Source organism: Pistacia vera, unplaced genomic scaffold, assembly GCF_008641045.1.
Source record: "Pistacia vera cultivar Batoury unplaced genomic scaffold, PisVer_v2 Contig230, whole genome shotgun sequence".
Lineage (NCBI taxonomy): Eukaryota > Viridiplantae > Streptophyta > Magnoliopsida > Sapindales > Anacardiaceae > Pistacia > Pistacia vera.
This window is the reverse complement of record NW_022196036.1, coordinates 630,401-648,796: the sequence shown is the minus strand read 5'-3', so window position 1 is coordinate 648,796 and position 18,396 is coordinate 630,401. Positions and strand designations below refer to the sequence as shown.

General features: G+C 34.3%; 3 protein-coding genes and 1 non-coding gene across 4 annotated transcripts; 1 reads left to right on the top strand and 3 right to left on the bottom strand.

The window, feature by feature from the left end:
- Positions 1–8,116: 8,116 nt before the first annotated feature.
- On the bottom strand, positions 8,117–9,201 carry LOC116131272. The gene has a single exon (XM_031416933.1). The coding sequence runs from the start codon at positions 9,060–9,062 to the stop codon at positions 8,205–8,207; it is 858 nt and encodes a 285-aa protein (XP_031272793.1). The 5' UTR covers positions 9,063–9,201; the 3' UTR covers positions 8,117–8,204.
- A 3,765-nt stretch (positions 9,202–12,966) lies between these two features.
- On the bottom strand, positions 12,967–14,336 carry LOC116131185. The gene is made up of 3 exons (XM_031416833.1): positions 14,249–14,336; positions 13,322–14,031; positions 12,967–13,246 (listed from the first exon to the last, which is right to left on the bottom strand). The coding sequence occupies exons 2-3, from the start codon at positions 13,928–13,930 to the stop codon at positions 13,034–13,036; spliced, it is 822 nt and encodes a 273-aa protein (XP_031272693.1). The 5' UTR covers positions 13,931–14,031; positions 14,249–14,336; the 3' UTR covers positions 12,967–13,033.
- A 1,030-nt stretch (positions 14,337–15,366) lies between these two features.
- Positions 15,367–15,439, bottom strand: TRNAE-CUC. The gene has a single exon. It is a non-coding gene; the product is annotated as a tRNA-Glu (tRNA).
- Positions 15,440–15,973: 534 nt separating this feature from the next.
- Positions 15,974–16,926, top strand: LOC116131211 (heavy metal-associated isoprenylated plant protein 8-like). The gene is made up of 3 exons (XM_031416855.1): positions 15,974–16,112; positions 16,270–16,451; positions 16,543–16,926. The coding sequence occupies exons 1-3, from the start codon at positions 15,974–15,976 to the stop codon at positions 16,924–16,926; spliced, it is 705 nt and encodes a 234-aa protein (XP_031272715.1).
- Positions 16,927–18,396: the final 1,470 nt, after the last annotated feature.

Here is an 18,396-nt window from a genome sequence, read left to right as displayed (position 1 = left end):
ATGAAATAGCTGGAGAAAGATCTGAGTTAACTGGGCCATAGACATGAAGGTGTACCGAAGATAATAGCAAATGTTGTCCATTTCCGTGTCAATTTAAAAAATAAAGTCTTGAATATTAATGGAACTAAGATCTTCTTGGTCATTCAACTCATCAATTGTTAATCCAATAAAATAGTGGAATACGAGTTTAGAGTTATCATTTTCTTGGTGGGAACATGTTAGCCTGATGGATGTCCTTATTCAAATGGAAGATTTTCCATTTAAATGGTGTTACTTTTTAACGTGGAAGCGACATTCTACCAATGAAGACCAAGTAAATTATGAATTCGATAATCTGCATCAAATGCTAATCCAATTGGGATTTTCTTTCTGTTTCTTGTTGGAATACAGTATGGGTTATAGTCAAGAACAAGAACAATCACATGGTGCCGATGAAACAAATTAACTACTCTCTGAAAACGAAAAGGAGCTTTGACAGAAATGAATCAAACCATGTGTAAGCCATCCTTTGTTCGAAAATGAACACTAATTATATAATTCTTTATAAAATAAAAAATAAAAAAACAGTAGGGTCAGGTGAATTTTCTAGCCAAACCTCTTTTTTGGAAGCCAACATGAAACTAGAATACGAAACTGTTGGAAAGTTTGCTGCCACAAACATGAGGGAAACTCAGTCTCCAGGAGACACTTAAGAGACAAATACATCCCCACTTGACATTTTCTATCATCAACAACTGGTGATGAACAGGCCCACCCACCTCCACTGCATGCAAGCGATGTAAAAATTTATGTTGGTCCCATCAATATACGGTGATCTTTGTCACATTGCTAATTAAATTCTGGTTTTCGTATCAACTTTATTGAAGGGTGGGGCCTTGAATTTCTCCCTTTGTTGAACAGATGAGGATTCCCGATCGTGAGCAAAACTGTGGAGAATATCTTGCAAACAGATAGAGTCAAAACGAGCTGTACTACTTGTTGGATTAATTAACAAAGTGATGATGTTGATTCTAGAAGAAGAGCACAAGGGAAAGGCGATTAATTTTTCTTGAGTGACTATTCAGAATGCACTTCAATGTCCATGCACCTTTCATCTGCGTTGCTTGTGGTTGTGGTTGTGGATTCAAGTGATTAGCAACTTGTATGGTGTTGAACAGAGAGGAACACAATAATGTGAGTCCATATAGAACAGTGTGTGTTTTCAGCCTCGAACATTGGGCAAAAACAGTCACAGATAAATATCCAGCATCACTTAATTCCCTGGCAACACCAGTTGGGTGTTGTGTACTGGTATGCCCAAAAAAATCATGAGTGACGTAAGCTTAAGTTAACGAACACTAGTCAGAGTTCAGAAAGACTTTATGTCGTCCAGAGCTTGCCATGTCGTTCCAAGACAGGAAGAATATAGCTGTCAACAACTCAGCCAGCTCAAGTTTTGTCTGTAAATGAATTTTGTTTGCACACCTGTCCAAACCCCATTTAATTTAAGGATATTTTATAAACTAATGGGATGCTAAGAAAGATTTGCACGACACCTACCCACTTACAGACTTATAATCATTATCTTGAACAGGTATAAATAGGCAGCCCCCCCCCAAAAAAAAAAAAAAATTGAGATCAAACACTCTGAATTCAATAAATAAAATAACAAAGACATGCCACGGGAAAAAGACTGGTTTAATATTCTCTCAGAATACTAAGCATTTGTAATTCAGTTTGCAGTTTGCGACCTCTTGCAAACTTGGCTAATCACCAAGAACACTCATATAAAAGAAAACAATGAATGTATGATTCGCTTTAAGCATATGAACCACTATAATATTCTCATCGTCTCGTTTACTTTAATTCTTTGCATGCAGTTGTGATAACAGTAACCCTCAATCAATTTTCATAATTAATCACGTATAACTTCTAAGACTTTCTTAGCATTTTGCACATGCGAGGTCGTTGATATCAAAATTAAGCATAATGTAATATAGTGCCTTTTGAGTTTCCCTTTGGCCCTCCATGCTTTGGTACTTCTTCATGGAGTATTATAAAGAAAAATAATAAGCAATGTTGATGATGAGACTTGTACATTCGGACTTTCCGAGAAAGCTAGAATGCATCTCCGGAGTCCGTTTTGTCATATTTTGATTAAGGAGAGATGTGTTTAAGTATGAAAATCCGAAACCATCATCCGTTAAAATTAAAAATCCAAAAACACTGTATTACCCAGAATGAAATTTAAAACCAACCTCACTCAAAAATTAAATGAGAAGATCAACAGTTAAGAGAAAAAAAAATAAAATAAAAAAGTGGCCGGCAGCCAGGATTTGCCTTGGCAAGGCCAAATCTCGGTCAACCGCAATTGGCCACGATTTGGCCTTAAAGCCATATTGCGGCAGCTACTTGGCCACCGCTGTGCACAACTGGATGCCACCATATGGTCCATAGTCCACACATTTGATTTCATTCCCTCAATATTTCATCTTATAAGTAAACAATATAATTATAATGCATTCCATTCCCGATTCATTATTTTCATTTCGCTTTCCATTTCAATACAATTCCATCAATTAAACATGGCCTAAGAGTCACAATTCATCCAATCCCACTAAGATACAGTAGCAGTAGCACTATCGGATGTTACACCATGTCTTTGTCCCATACAGCCATGGCAAAAAGCTTTAAAACATATAACATCGTTATCCTTCAATTATATTTTCAATCAATTAAACATGAAAGTGCATGTTTGATTGAGACGAGTCGTTGATAATCAATCTATTCGACCCCTCTTTACATGATATGTGTAATCTCTATCAATTTGATTGTTTCATTGATTGTATTTCCTTATCTTCATGGTAAACATCTAATTTTCAACATAGACGCAAATAGAATGTAGTAACTTTTCAAGTTTCTAAATCTATCAAAGTCAAATAGGTAGACGATTGTTACACCCATTTTTTTTTTTTTTTTTTTTTTTAACAGAGGTGTTTAGATCAGTTTATGCGTACTTCAATTAATCTGTCGATAGAGTGAGAGCCCCAATGATCATCTGTATTAATACTTGGAAAGCCTCGAACTCAGAAGTTCATCGAACCTCCTTTTGTTTTTTTACCATCAGCCCCAATGATCCTTTGGGTAGCTACCTTCTCATTTTTTTACAGTGCCTTTAAATGGTTTCTTGCCATAATTGTTTTGAAAGTCAAGCTAATGGCATATGATATCTATTTTGGGTTTGATGGTTTCTTTTTTATTCTAACTTTAACATTTCAGGGAAAATCAAGGCAAGGGATGATGCTGATTCCACAAGAAGAGTAGAAGGCAAGTCGATTAATTTCTTGACAATTCAGAAAGTACTTCATCGTCCATGCGCCTTTCTGTGCTTTACTTGTGGCAGTGGATTGAAGTTATCAGCAGTTTGATGCTTTGCACTTGTGTGGTTATGGCCTCAAATTTTGGGCAAACCATTACCAAAAAAATACCCAGAGTCCATTCGGAGTCTCCCATAAAGCCATAATGCATCTCCAGAGTCCATTTTATCATATCTTCATACATATTTTAATTAAAACATGGCCAATATCTTCAAGTTTTCTTCTGCCAGGCATCTTATATAGAGAAAAGATAAAAGTTCAGAAAGAAAAAAATTATTGCTGGCTCCAGGAATTCCAGATTGCAGGTATTCATTTGGAGCACATTTTCAGTTTCGCAACTCTGTATTGATTGGTTTGAGAATAAAGTGGATGATAACAGAAACAACAACAATGGAGTCAAATATTTGAACTGTCACTCTCCTTCAAAATCCAAGAGCTACAATTCACCCAAACCCACTGGGATTCAGTATCACTATCTGATGTTATCCCATGACTTTGGCCCAGATAACATCATTATCTTTCAATTTTGTGTTCATTCAATTAAACATAAGCATGCATCCATGATAGAGAGAAGAGTTGCTGGTATCAATTTATTGGACCCCCCTTACATGATTTGTCTAATCTAATCTTTACGTTGCTGTTACTTTCTCTTTGATTTTTCTTTTCTTATCTCAATGGTATACATCTAATATGTTCATACAGTATGAACCGCAAATAAATTGTAATGATTTTATTTCTCTTCCTTTATTTGATTTTCTTATTTATTTAGGGTTCCATATTAGGAATTTAAGTAGTTTTCAATTATTCTTTTTTTGATGATCAGGAGTGTCTGGGCCAACTTACTCGCACCTCAATTAATCCCTCGGGACCTGAAACTACCTTCTGGGTAAGTGCTTAAGTGATTATCCTTATTAGCAATCGAGGAGAGACTCAAACTTAAGACCTCTTGAGTAATATACCCAAGAGTCCCTATTAAACCACTCAGTCACCCCGAGATAGTTATAGTTTTCAATTTTAATTTGGAGTTTAGTTTATTTGAGGAAGTTTTAATTTATATAAGCTTTGTTTTCTTATTTAAGTTGTATTTGCTTTCCTTTTTCATTGGGATTTCTTTAATTACCATTTGGAATAGTTTATGATAAATAGATTCAACATCTTCTCGTGGATTCAAGATTTATTGTTCATGGATTCAACATCTTCTTGTGGATTCAAGATTTATTGTTCATGGATTCGAACGTATCAGTGGATTCGAACCGTTATGCTAGAGCGTATTTAGTGTCAATCCAAATTCGGCTGGATCAATTAGAGTCAAATTGATCCATAGTAACACCACTTGAAGTTTTAGTTGTGTCATTTCATTTTTTTGTTTTTGGAGCTTAGTTGTTGTAATGCAATTAGAACTTCAACTTATTAATGAACCTAATAATGAAACTGCTGAGACATCAACTCCAACTCTCTAGTAATTTCATTATGAAAATCAAGATTTTTAGTCTCTTACAAATCTTTCTGCACTAATTTTAACTAACATTAGTATGTAGCTCTCTCATTAGTGAATATCGTATTATTTATAGTTGGTAGATGTAATTAAGTCAAACCCCTTATGTTTATTGAAATAGCAATAACTACCCACTAGTATGGGAAATTAGACTATAACCCCATTTTGTTGGAATATATATTAAAAATAGAAATGACATTTTTAACCTTTCAATATAAGTTAGAAACTCAAATATTAGCCAAAACATCCCACCCTAGAAGGCTCCGTCACGGTGGAGACTCGAACTTGAGAAATTGGAATAAACTCCCTTTCACTAGACCAAACCTTTGGAGGTATTCATATTATTTTCCTTGAAACAGATTTTATTAATTGGTGTCGAATAATGTTTATTTTAACAATAATAGGTGTTAATAAACAATAACTAGCCTTAGAATTTTCTAGTTAAGAGTAAAAATGTTGGTATCCTAATTCTCAACAACCATCTTAAAAGAATTGTGTTATATTGACCTCAAAATCAATTTCATGGGATATGTCGTTTACTACATATCCCATGAAATTTGAAGTCGTCCAAATAATATGACGGACCCATGCTGAAGAAAAATAATACAGTTATCAAAGGATGTGCATCGAATTCGTGTACCGAATGATGTGGCGCAATCCTGACCATCGATTAATATTAATTCAAATATTAATCGACGGTCAAGATTTCGTCACGTCATTCGGTGCGCATCCTTCGGTGATTGTAGCATTACTCCATACTGAATTGCTTCTTTCCATGGTTGTTCAAAAAGTCAAGGTCATGGTCCCCAATGTTGAAGAACAATTGATGATAAGCATATGAGATGTGTTTTGGGTTTGATTGTTTTTGTTTGATTCCAACTTAACACTTTGTAAATGACTGTTTTCAGGGAAAATTAAGGTTATCTCGTGTCAAACATTAGAAACCAAGTGCTACCAACATTGCTCTTTCCTTCTCCATTTCGTTGCTTTTCTTTTAACTATTATTTTGTTGGGAATTATGTGTATGCGTATGCTTTTAAGCCACAAGTCAAACAACAACCTTTTCTTAATAATAATTACATAAAGCATTGAATTTATATAGTTATTCCTCTTACTTGATTTTACTTCAATTTATTGATCTCATCTTTTACGAGTAAACGGCATATTTCCACCCGAGGTTTGGCAAAATCTAAAGTTAATATATCTGGTTGTATTTATTTCAGATTTTCACTCTTAAACTAACACCGTTAGTGACTGTTAGAGATGGTTTGGAAACAGTGAGTGAGATCGACAAGTGAATGTATAAGTTTTGTAGAGCAGGTTGTGGGGAGTTTAACGGTGGTCTCATAAGTGATTTTGGACTTCGGAATCGGCCAGAAAAAGCCAAAAACTGTTGACTTAGATGTTGCTAACGTGAGCTATTTTTTGCTAACGTGAAAGAAAACGCTAACGCACTTTAACGTGCTAACTTGCGCATGTTACAGTAAAAAGTTGGAGATCTGTTAAAATAAAAGAAACGATATTATTTTAAAGATAAGAATCTAGAATAAATACAGTTTAAGAGTATCAATTTAGGATTGGATTTCGTTAAACCTCGGTGAAAATATGACGGTTGCTCCATCTTTAATATGGCATTACTTGTTTAGGCCGAACCTTGGATTGAAATTTGTAAAAATATGTGCAGGCCGAAACTCAATTGAATGAAAATTGATGTCATGGATAAGACCCAAGCCCAACCATGGTAAGGTCCATCAAATCAAACGAAGTAATACCTATTTCAGATAAAGCAATTATGTTCTATTATTTACTAAATTTTAATACCAATTAATCCATCTTAAACCAGCCATTCAAAGTTTTGTATCAAAATCTTACACTATTCTCATGTTAATTTTTAATATTAATAAGTCAAAAACTGTAAATGAAGGATTTATATAGTGAGTTAAAAAGTGAGGAGCAAATTGAGGAATTTGGTGAAGTTGAAGATGGTGTCACCACCACTGATCACTATCCCAAAAGATGGTAGTGGTTGTGGTGATGGGGTTTCTGCTCAAGTTGATGTTCAAGTTTTTGTCACTCTCAAACCAAACAAAATGGAAGCAGACAATGGAGTCCCCATGAATTAAATTTGTTGCCTTTGTTTCGCTTATTTAGATTGGCCTCCCAACATTCCCACTCACATGCAGAGGATAAGCCTTATTCAGAAACTCCTTTGTGCCTATCTATACACATTGGCCGTTGCCAACCTTTTTCTTAACTCTCATTAACTCTTTGTTTGCTGCCCACCGTCCACGGTTGCCAGCCATTATCAACACAACCAAGTCTTTACTTTTTTGCTTCTTTTTCTTTCTCAATTCCCATAGATTTTTCAGTCACAAAAGTACCATATCTACAAAGCAATAAACAAATCCCTCACTGCTCAATTACCAACTACAATCAACAGAAATCATAAGAAACACTTATGGGTCCCTAAAGAAATGGATCTGCCTTCATCATAACAACATAGAAGAGGATGCCCAGTTGCCCAAACCCAAGTGCCTCTCTCAAAATCTACATTACCCACTTTAATTTGAAACCAAATGTCTCCTTCAAAGAAAGGTACCCTAAAGCTAAGTATATCTCCTTCAAAGAAAGGTACCCTAAAGCTAAGTATACTTCTTCTGGTCTTTGTTCTTCATTAGGGTAACGTACCTTCATTTCTACGCATAAGATCCAACTTAAGTATCCTAGATGTCAGAAACATAGGGCACCTAACTGGTCTTGAAAAAAGATTAAATTACAGAGAAAAGAAAATTATTACTCGAAAGAGGGTTCCAGCCAAAAAGAATCATAGAAAATCGCATCCATTGACATTCATGAAAATAGAAGAGAATAGAATAAAGCAAATTTAAAGTTCATAATAGTAAAGCATATAATACCTATAATTTAATCTTTTCCCACTTACTATCAAAACTCAACATTCCATTGGCCCACTTCACCTAATCACATACTTAAATTCTAAGCAAAAATTAATCACCCAGAAAGTTAATAGTTATTCATGAACATATTTTTCCTGAAGTGACTTCTTGCCGGCAACTACATACACAATCTAGCCAAATTAAGAAACAAACATAAGAGTAAAAGAAAAGGGAACGTTTCATTCAATATAGAGGGACCAAACTTACCATATTCCAGTACTGAATTTAATACTATATCGGCATCACAAAAATAGAACAAATTTGTTTTTTCCCTCTAAATTTTTTTTTTTTTTTTTTTTTTGTGGGGGAGGGGGGGAGGGGCTCTTGGCTCGGAAATTAAAAAAACAAAGAAAGAGAAAAAGAAAGTGATTGAAAAATAAAAAATTCATATTTATTGACCTAAGCATTCGGACTCCAAAGGGACCACAAACGAGAATTGAATAACCCTAACACGTCCGGCAGCACTTTTCTAGCCAAACCCTTGTGGTTGCAGCTACCTCCCGCCGCCGTTGTCTGCATGACCTCTGTCGTCGTCTCGTCCTCCGCTGGCTTAGATTCACCGGAAAACTCCATCACCTCATTCTCCTCAAACTCTTTTGTAGGCGAATTCACGGGTGCCACGTCGTCTTCCAAAAAAGCCTCGTCGGGAACAACAACGTTAATGGTGGGTTGTTTGGAGTCTTCAACTTGTTTTTCCGGAACAGAACTTTCGGGTTGACCCAGGAGGAGGACATTGAGAACTTGGTTATTGTTATTATCGGCACCAAAACGGCGCGCTGTTTTGTCTCTTCTCTTGGCTTTCCCATTTTTCTTCGATTTTTGAGCTTCACCGTTGGTCAAGTGGTCTTCAAAGGCTTCAATGGCTTGGTGAATGAGCTCCCGGTTCGGAGAAGAATCCCATCTGAACCAGTAACTGGTATAACAGTCAAAACAATCGCAATCAAACACAGGAGGCTTATGAGTAACAGTGCTGCCGTTGCCGTTGTTGTTGCTACCATTTGCAGCAGTCTTCTTTGAAGACTTCCTCTGGATGATTGATGAAGACGACGTTGTAGCTGTTGTTTTGATCGACCTGGTGATAAGATAAGCCAAAACCTCACGGTCCTCAAGAGGGAGGACGGTTGCAAGAGCAATAATGGCAGCAGGGAGAAGCTTCAACCCAGAAAGATAGTCTCCGTTTGCAGAAGAAGAAGAAGAAGAAGAAGAAGAAGACGGAGAGGGAGATGGGTATACTTTACCTTTGTTCTTTATCTTCATGTTTGCTGTTGCTGTTTCTTTTCTTCAAAGATGAAATGGAGTTTTTGTACTTTGCTTGGTTTATCTTTATCTTTTCTATGTAGTACTGAGGTTTTTTTTTTTTCTTTTTTATTCAAAATGAATTATTTGGTGCGGTGAGAGTGAGAGAGATGAAACAGTGGGTAGGGTTTTGTTTATTTAATAGGTAAATATTTTTAATTTACTTAATGAACAAGGCAGGCAGGAGGGAGGAGGAAGAGAAAGAGAAGGTACGTCGGGCAGAGGGAGAGGTCACCGTTCCTTGTTTTTGAGGTTTACGTGTCACTGTGGGCGCGTGTGGGAGACGGTCATTGTGTGTTACATGTTTTTAGTACCATGCTTAATCAAGAAAACTGTACGACATCGCAGCTAAGTATAGAATTAGAATATGTTCCTTTCTCCATCTTTTTCACCTCCTCCACTTTCAATGGCGAATAAAATTGTAGTCAAATTCAATACTTCTCTCAGTAAGAATTTATTTTCTAATTTTAATTAATTTAGAAAATTCCATTATATTTGTATATTTTTTCTTGTTTTCTTAATTGTTTTTAATCATTCCATTAATCAATTGTGATAAACTTGTTGTTGTGCAGTAAATTCGGAAAAGATAATTCTTTGTCAAGAAATAATAATTTCACTTTAGCAAAAAGACATCATGCGATACGGACCGTAAAATCAAAGTTCGGAGATCTATTTGTTTTCTTGTTTAGAAGATTCAGTGTTTATTTTCAATTCAAACTTGTAATGGGTTTTATATAAAATCACTTATTTTTGCATTATAAGCAACCGAACCATTTTAAAGACTTATTTTTGTCCAGTGGCGGATTTACTTAATGACGAGTGGGGACCACGGCCCCCACTCAAACTTTAAAAAACTTTTATTGTATAAATATATATATTTAGTTGCATTTTACCCCCTATAAGACTTTGACATTTTGCCCCCACAAATTTTTTTATTCATTTTTTGCCCCCATCGAGTGAAATTCCTGGATCCGCCACTGTTTTTGTCTATTTTGTTTTGCATTTAATAGCTGTTTATATAAAATCGTTTTGTCCCAATGTTGATCCATTAGGATTATATAAGTCTCTAACGTGGTTCTAACGTTGTTAATCATGTATCTTTTGTTGTTGTGATTTCTTGTATTAACACTTATTATTATACAAACTAATTTTTAATTGGGTATTTCATTGTGAAACTGAAATCATTTTGGTTTAGGTTCAAGAAACTTTCTATGAATTTAATATTTTTTTTTTCTTTTGGGCATGAGTTTCACATCCCTTAAAATGTAGAGGTACAACTTCATCCAATAATTGACCCTTAATTAAGTTAAATAATTTAACTAATTAAAATTCTTCAATAATTAATCTGGAATTGGTTAATTTACAGCCCAGCGAATCCTGAACCAAGGCGAGACCAGGCCCACAAACACACACACACACACTTGTGAAGATCCAATGAATTTGGCGCGTGGACATTCGCTGCCGAGGGTCGGAAGTGGCGTAAGACTCTGCGCCACTTGGTCCGCACCGCACAGGTACAGATACAGCTAGTATTTGACCTTTTTAGCATCAAATAAGCACAGACACTTTCAGCATCAATTTAATAATAAACATTAAAATTTGATGGGTAAATTAGTGATGAGTAAGCAAATATGGATAAAGACAACCGACCAAAAAGTAGTAAGAATAGAAGGGTGTGAAAATTTTATAAGGTGGATGCGAGAGGTTGAGAGCTCGAGGAGATGTAAGAATTTGATTGGTCAAACTGCAAAAATGTGTTTACTTTTTTATAAAGAGTCTTATTGTTTTATCACTTTGATTCGTTTTTTGCGTTTTACACTAGGTTTGTGGGTTGTTTTTGACTAGATTTCTCCTTGTCCCAACCAAGCCCATTTTTGTAAATCCAACTTCAAAATATATATTTTTTTTTATTACGACAGTCCGTATTTAGGTCCATTTGCACGTATCTCGATTATTCTCTTGGACATTAAAATCATTGGCCAGTTTGTATGACCATCTTTATTAGTAGTCGTAGAAATTTAAACTTAAGAGACTATGTAAACTTAGATTATTTTTTACTCTTTTACCATCAGATCACCTAATAGTGGCTTTCAATTTCAAAAAATGTATTTTTATGACCGAGATGTTTAGGTTAACTATACACACTTCGATTATTCCCTTAAACCCTAGAATTATTGGTCAAGTAAGAATTCTAATGGTCACTCTTATTAGCAATCGTAGGGAGTCGAAGGAAAACCATGTTAACGTAGATTATCATTTTCTCTTTTACCATCGGGACTCTCAATAATGGTTTCCAACTTCAAAATATGCCTATCAAGGTTCATAACATTGAAAATAAGAAGCAGTTTTGAGTTTCCCGTAAAACAGGTAAAAATTATTTAATTTGATCTTTTTTTTTTTTAGTGTTAGTAAAAAGTTCGTTTACACCAACCATATGCTTTTAGATTATATCAAACAGTCCAATGTTTGTTTCCCAATATAAAGAAAACAAAAATCATACTATAAAATAAAACTATTTGGTCACGCAAAAGTTTTTTATTCCCCCACTTTGGCAAATACTATTTTGGAGTTAAATGCAAAGCTTACAGTTAATTTATTAAATTAAATATTGAACTAGTGCCGCCGAGAGTGAAATGAAATAAGGGAACATGATGCGACAATCAGGAGGATTTTTCTTCCTTGGAATTTTACTTTCCTGGAAGGTCCAAAGTGGCTATCACATAGGTTTTGATATCGTTTTTAGTAGCATTAATTAATTAATTAATTAATTAGACGCAAACCACATTTCGCCCAGCATCTCTCGTCAATTATTCAAAGGCTGAAGCAATGATCAAACATACTTTCATTATATCTAATCCAATTTCCTATTTGCTTAGCCTTTTTTGTATGCCGACCACTGGATTTACAAATATGTTTTAAATGACACCCACATTGCACTGGACCATAAAAATATTCCAGAGTTCTGTAAATGTTCTTCCCTCTGAGCAATTAGAAAAAAGTGAAGAATATATGTTTACAAAAAGGTGGGATGTAAGGGTGTTTAAAACCGGTTAATCAAACCGGTTTTGTGAATTGAACTGATTTTTCGGTTCAGGAATTTTTCTGAACCAAAATCGAACCGATTAAAGGGAAATTGAATCTTTGGTTAACTGAAAAATTGGTTAACCGGTTTTGAACCAATTTTAATTTTAATTTAATATTTTTTAATTTAATATTTTTCTAATAAACTGGATTTTTTTATTTTTTATTTTTATTTTATATTTTTATAATAAACTTGTTAATAAAATCGGTTTCAGTTAACTGGTTTTTATAATTTAATATTTTTATAATAAATTAATTTTTTTTTATATTTATATTTAATATTTTTATAATAAACCGGTTAATAAAATCAGTTTCGGTTAACGGTTTTCATATTCTCTTAAACCGTTAAACCGGTAACTAATTTTCTATTTTCTTTGAGCTAAAACCGTTTCAGATAATCGAAAATTCAATTCTGTTACCGATTTGGTTCGATTTTTGTATTTTTTTAACACCCTTAGTGGGATGTACACATTGTAGTTGGCCAACTCAGAAAATGCATAATCAAACAGGATTCTAATCAAAGGGATATGCCATTGACATTTTGCTTTGGTTTTCACCAAATCCTGCAGCATATTTTGTGGGATCTGTTGTTTTGAATGATCAAACAGAGTGTAATATTGATGGTGGTAATTAATTGATGAAAGCATTAAAACAATAATGGACTTTGGTAATTGGCTTTTCCTTTACATCATCTTTCATAATTAGTGGCAAAGTGAACTTTTATGATTAATGGAATTTTAGAAATGACAGGGAAAATCTACTGCTTTTTACATTGCAAAGCAAACCAAAATGTTTGCCTAAAACAAGGATTTTATAAGCAGCAAATGAAATCGCCATAAAACGAAACAGAATCAGTCAGTTTTTTCATCTGTTGGTTTGGATTTGTTTGCAGCAGTAGAACGTTTATCCTCTGCATGCTTTCCCTGAATCTCATCTCTCTCCCTAAAGTACTTCTCAAAAGCCCGAGGAAGGAATTGTGGAATCAGGACGCAAAAGAGATTAGTTGAGAAATACACCAGATTGGCAACAGCAAGAATCCTCCCAAACCAAAACCACACCATGTCCTGAACCACAACAAATTTTTTATATTATATCAAAAGCACATTTAAAGAACAAAAAGTTTGATTGAGAAATTTCACCTTAACTTCTACAGTGGCAGGCAGAGTTTTGCTAAACCAAACATCAGATATCCAATCAATGATAAGAAAGAGCCTCCTGACAGTGTAAAGCAATGGAACTAGTGCCCTTACTGGTGCTGAAAATAATGATAATCCACTTATGATATTCTCAGTTAGTATTTGAAATGAGAGCAAGAACAAGTTAGGTGTGCCTGAGCGAACTGCTTCCTCATCGCCTCTCGCGAACCCACCCAACACATATGCCAGTGGCAAGAACAACCCAACTGTGGTTCCTACAATCACATAAAACCTGAAAAATTTGCTACCTTGGAAGATCTCCTGCGTGCTCGAGGAACCGTTGCCATGTGCGGGGAAAACCAAACGTGAGAGGGCTAGTAGATAAGCCGATGTAAAGGCGGGGAACACTAAATCTAGGAGTGGGACGAGTCCACTGGCTGAGAAAACCATAATGAAGGCAACTAGTTGGAGTTCGATTACGCGCAATGATCCCATGACACTGCCCACAGTTGTTGACTGCTCCTGCCGCTGATTTTTCAGGGGCTTTTGGGCTGTGCTTGTGGTTTTGTCAACCTCCTCATTAGGTGCTACAGCAAGAGATACCCCGGACATTTTTGTTTCCAGTGAAAAATTTCTGCTATAATTGATTTGGTTAAACCTTCTGGAGGGTGCAAACTGAAACGATTTTAGAATTTCGCGGCTGTTGTCAAAACCTGAAGAGTAAAAACAGAAGAAATTAAAGAAAAGAACCCTCAACACCAGCATGGAACAAAAGTAATGCAAAGTTGCAATCTAGTGAAAATCGAATCCATTACAGAAAATAAGTTTACTTTGTAATTTCATACCCCCAAGAACGTGAAGAAAAAAGCAATGATCTTAGCAAGACATTGATGATTAAGAGAATGAAAGAGAAAAAAGAAGAGATCTTACTGATGACAATTTGAGGGCTTCAAAACCAGTATCCGAATAGAGAGAATCAGGGGAGAAGATTTGAGTTTTAAAAATAGTAATGAGCGGGTGGATATGCAACAAAAACTATGTTGAACAACGTGTAATAGGTAATGCTCGACACATGGTTGCAACTCAACGTGGCGAAGGTCTCTGTCTCACATGTGGCATATGCGTCTATTTTCACGTGCCCTTTTGAGGTTATCGGTTGCCTCGTCAATGTTGATATGCATCAGCAATTTACATTTAAAGAGTATTTTCTCTGGTATTTTTATAATATCATCACTGTTTATGAGAAGGGCAACCAAAATTATAATAGTGATGATTGCGTTTGGTTTATTATTTTGGATAGGATTTTGAGAATAATATTGGATAATTAGATAGGGAAGTATTACAAGGTAAAATTTTAAAATTTATAAAAAACCCCTTAGGTTTGCTAATTTGATAAATACCCTAATATATTAAAATACTGTAAAATGACAAAAACACCCATATCACCCACAATGCCAGATTCTGACTACCACCGTCGGAATCTAGTCAGAAAAATTTTTAAGGACACATACCTGTCGGATTTGGTGGGTATTCGATTGATATGGCCTTTTTCGGTCAGATCCACCACGGATCTGGTCGAAAAAGGCCAAATCTAAGGCCGGATGTGGCCATCGACGGTTGGAAACCGTCGTTGTCTGTCAACGACGACCAGATCAGTGAATTACCGGCCATTTCCGGTGGTGGTGTGACTATTGTGAGAGATTCCGGTGGTTTTCGGAATCTGACAAGTATTGGTGGATGGGAGTGTTTTTGTAAGTTTTTAAACTTTTTTCTGGGGGTATTTAATGAAATTAATAAACTTAAGGGGTCTAAAAGTAATTAAAAAAATAGACTAATATTTCTGGAATAATGTGCTAAACAATATTTGGGGAATAAGATTGGAAATATGGGTAGAAATAATAAGCCAAACGCACCCAATGATATTATTAAAATACCAAAACGAGGCCTACATATCCAGAATCAAAGCCCAGGCCTACCCATTTAAAGGCCAGCAGAATCAAAGCCCATTTTGGGAAACTGAAACGGGCCAAAAGGCCCAAAAAGAATAATTCCGTTGCCGGGAATCGAACCCGGGTCTTTCGGGTGAGAGCCGAATATCCTAACCAACTAGACTACAACGGAATTTGATATCCTCAGTTTTAAACGACAGAATTTAAACTAATTGAAAATTTGGATGATTTAGAGAATCTTACGAAAGAGGAAACTAATTGTAATTTGCTTTAGGATGTAAATGCCGATTGCTTCCTTAATTGGTTGACGCCATATCTTGGGTTTTATTTATTATCACTCCAATATTGCAATGAGAATCAACATTGGTAGATAATCTATATGTTTGGAAAAACTGTAAACCCACTCCTTATATAAGCAACAAATTCATTTTGAATTACGTATTTCTGATCTTATGTTTCAATAATAATACTCAATTATATATAACCCATTTTTGGCAATTGTTATTAGTATTTATTGTCCATCTCCCAGCTACTGTTACAACCCATGAAATCCTCTTGAATTTTAAGAAAGAAAAAGGTTAACCTCTAATTCTACTACAGTACTACATATGTTTTCACTGATGTTTATCTACAAATTCGATATTTTCATAGTCCTTTTACCAACTTATGATTTTATCTCAGGAAAAATTATCGAAAACGGACCAAAATGTCACAATATCAAGGTGATGAAGATCACAAGACTAAAGCAAAACCGGAGGAAAGTAAAGAAGGAATCGTTTTGAAAGTTTATATGCATTGTAAAGGATGTGAGAATACGGTTCTGCGTTGCCTTCAAGGTTTCAATGGTAATAGATATATAGTTTTTCTATTGGTGTCTTGTGATAAATGTATGTTCAATATATTATATGTATTTGGCATTTTTTTAGTAATATCCATTCAATATTTTATGTTTATCCACGTGGGACTTGTGCAATATTTTGTTCTTATCAATTAACCCTTTAGGTGTGGAAGAAATCATGATCGATAGAGCAAACAATAAGGTGATTGTGAGAGGAAAGAATGCTGACCCAGAAAAGATTTTTCGGAGAATTCGAAAGAAGTACAGTACAAATATTGAACTTCTTTCTCCAAAACGCAAACCTGTTGAAGTCTTCCAACATAAAAAAGAACCAGAAAAAAAAGAGGTCAATCTCAAGTTTTGTTATCTAGTAAGCCATACTACAGTAATTTGGTTATTACTTACTTATGTTGATGATCTGTATTTTATTTATGTAGCCTCAACCTCAAGTGAAGGTGGTGATATTCAAAATGTACATGCATTGTGAAGGTTGTGTCCATGATATTAAGAGAAATATAGTAAGAATGGAAGGAGTTTTAAGTGTTGAAGCAGATATGGGTAAGTCTGAAGTGAAAGTAAAGGGGGTATTTGATCCACCAAAGCTTGGTGAAAAGATTACCAGAAGACTTGGAAAGTACGTGGAGATCGTGAAACAAGAAGAAGAAGCAAAGAAGGAGAATAGCTATAACAATAAAGAAGACAAGGAAGAGAATATGATCTATTATCCTCCTCAGTGTCCCTGGAACTGGAATAATAATAATAATGTTTATAGTTGTCAAATCTTTAATGATGAATATGTTCATTCATGTTTGATAATGTAGAACCATTTAAGGGTATCAAATAAAGTCTTGGATTCTCTTATATGTAATTATATTCAATATAAAGAATGGGGTAATTAATTATATGGTTTTCATATTGTAAATGTGTGTTTTTTAATCATGAAATATAATTAATCCGAGGGTAATCTTAAATTGTATCCCAATCATTAAAAATTATTATATTGATACACTTTTATTTTAAAAATAAAATAAAATAAAAGGAAAAAAAAACAATGGAAGTGTTTATTTTCAACAAAAGTTTGGTATTTTAATGATCAGTTTTTTTTTTTTTTTTTTTTTTCATCGAGGGTGTCGGGCCACTTCATACACCAATACTAATCCCCATAGGCCCTAAAATTAGCTTATAAACTAATTTTCATAAGCTCAGACAAACACCTACTTAAACTCAATTTATATGATTATAAATCATTGATTTTTTTTAATTTTTATTTTTATTTTTGGGTGGAGAAAGAGAGTGAAGGAGACAACGGTAGGGTAGAGAGAAAACATAATAATTTAGGTGAGATGGAAACAAAATTAAGGACGAAAATAAGGTTGTTTCATTTAACTCACAACCACGCGTCCTTTAAATCCTTTCATAGAAAGGCAACTATAATATGATAAAGTAATGAATAAAAATAATCCTAAAAATATTCACCTTAATAGTGTAATAATATGGGATATTAAAGATTTACTATATCTAATTAAATTTTGTAATTCTTTTATAGTATAAAGATAATTATTTTTCTATTTTGGTCTAAAATTCTTTATTTTTAGTAAAAAAATTAAAACAATATTTTTGTACCAAATATGCACATTAGTGTCACCATTATCGATCAGAGTTCAACAAGTACTTAAAGATAATGTGATATTAGCTGTAAAAAACTCAAACCGTCTCGAAAAGATATTTTATATCAATTATATTCCATTTTAAGATAAGGATTAAGGATTGGTCCTCACGTGTTAAGACAACTTGCAAAAGCATTTATTACATTGATCTTACAGGTATAAATAGACATCTCTTTTCAGGAAAAAGTGACTGGCTAGACATATGAGAGCTAGATAAATATTTGAGCTTTATTATTTTCTCTCTGTAAACAAAATATTTCTCAATTTTTGTACGTCTTACAGGCAATATCAGAAAAATAGTTAGAGAATAATAAAATAACAGTGGATGTAAAATTCGCTTTAAACATCTGAAACACTATAAAAATCTCTCTTGTCAATCTATTATTTATGTTTCTACAAACATATATAATCTTTGCACCATAATTTATAAGAATAATTTAATATTTTATACGTGTAAATCATTAGTGTTAAAATTAAGCAAGAACAAATATTGCTTTTAAGCTATTGTTATTAAGGTTAAGACAAAGCATAACCATAACGTACTTAAATCGAAATAACTAATATAGCCGTTGGGATAATAGTGTACTAAATGGATAAGTTTTTGCCCGTTACAAGATTAAATCA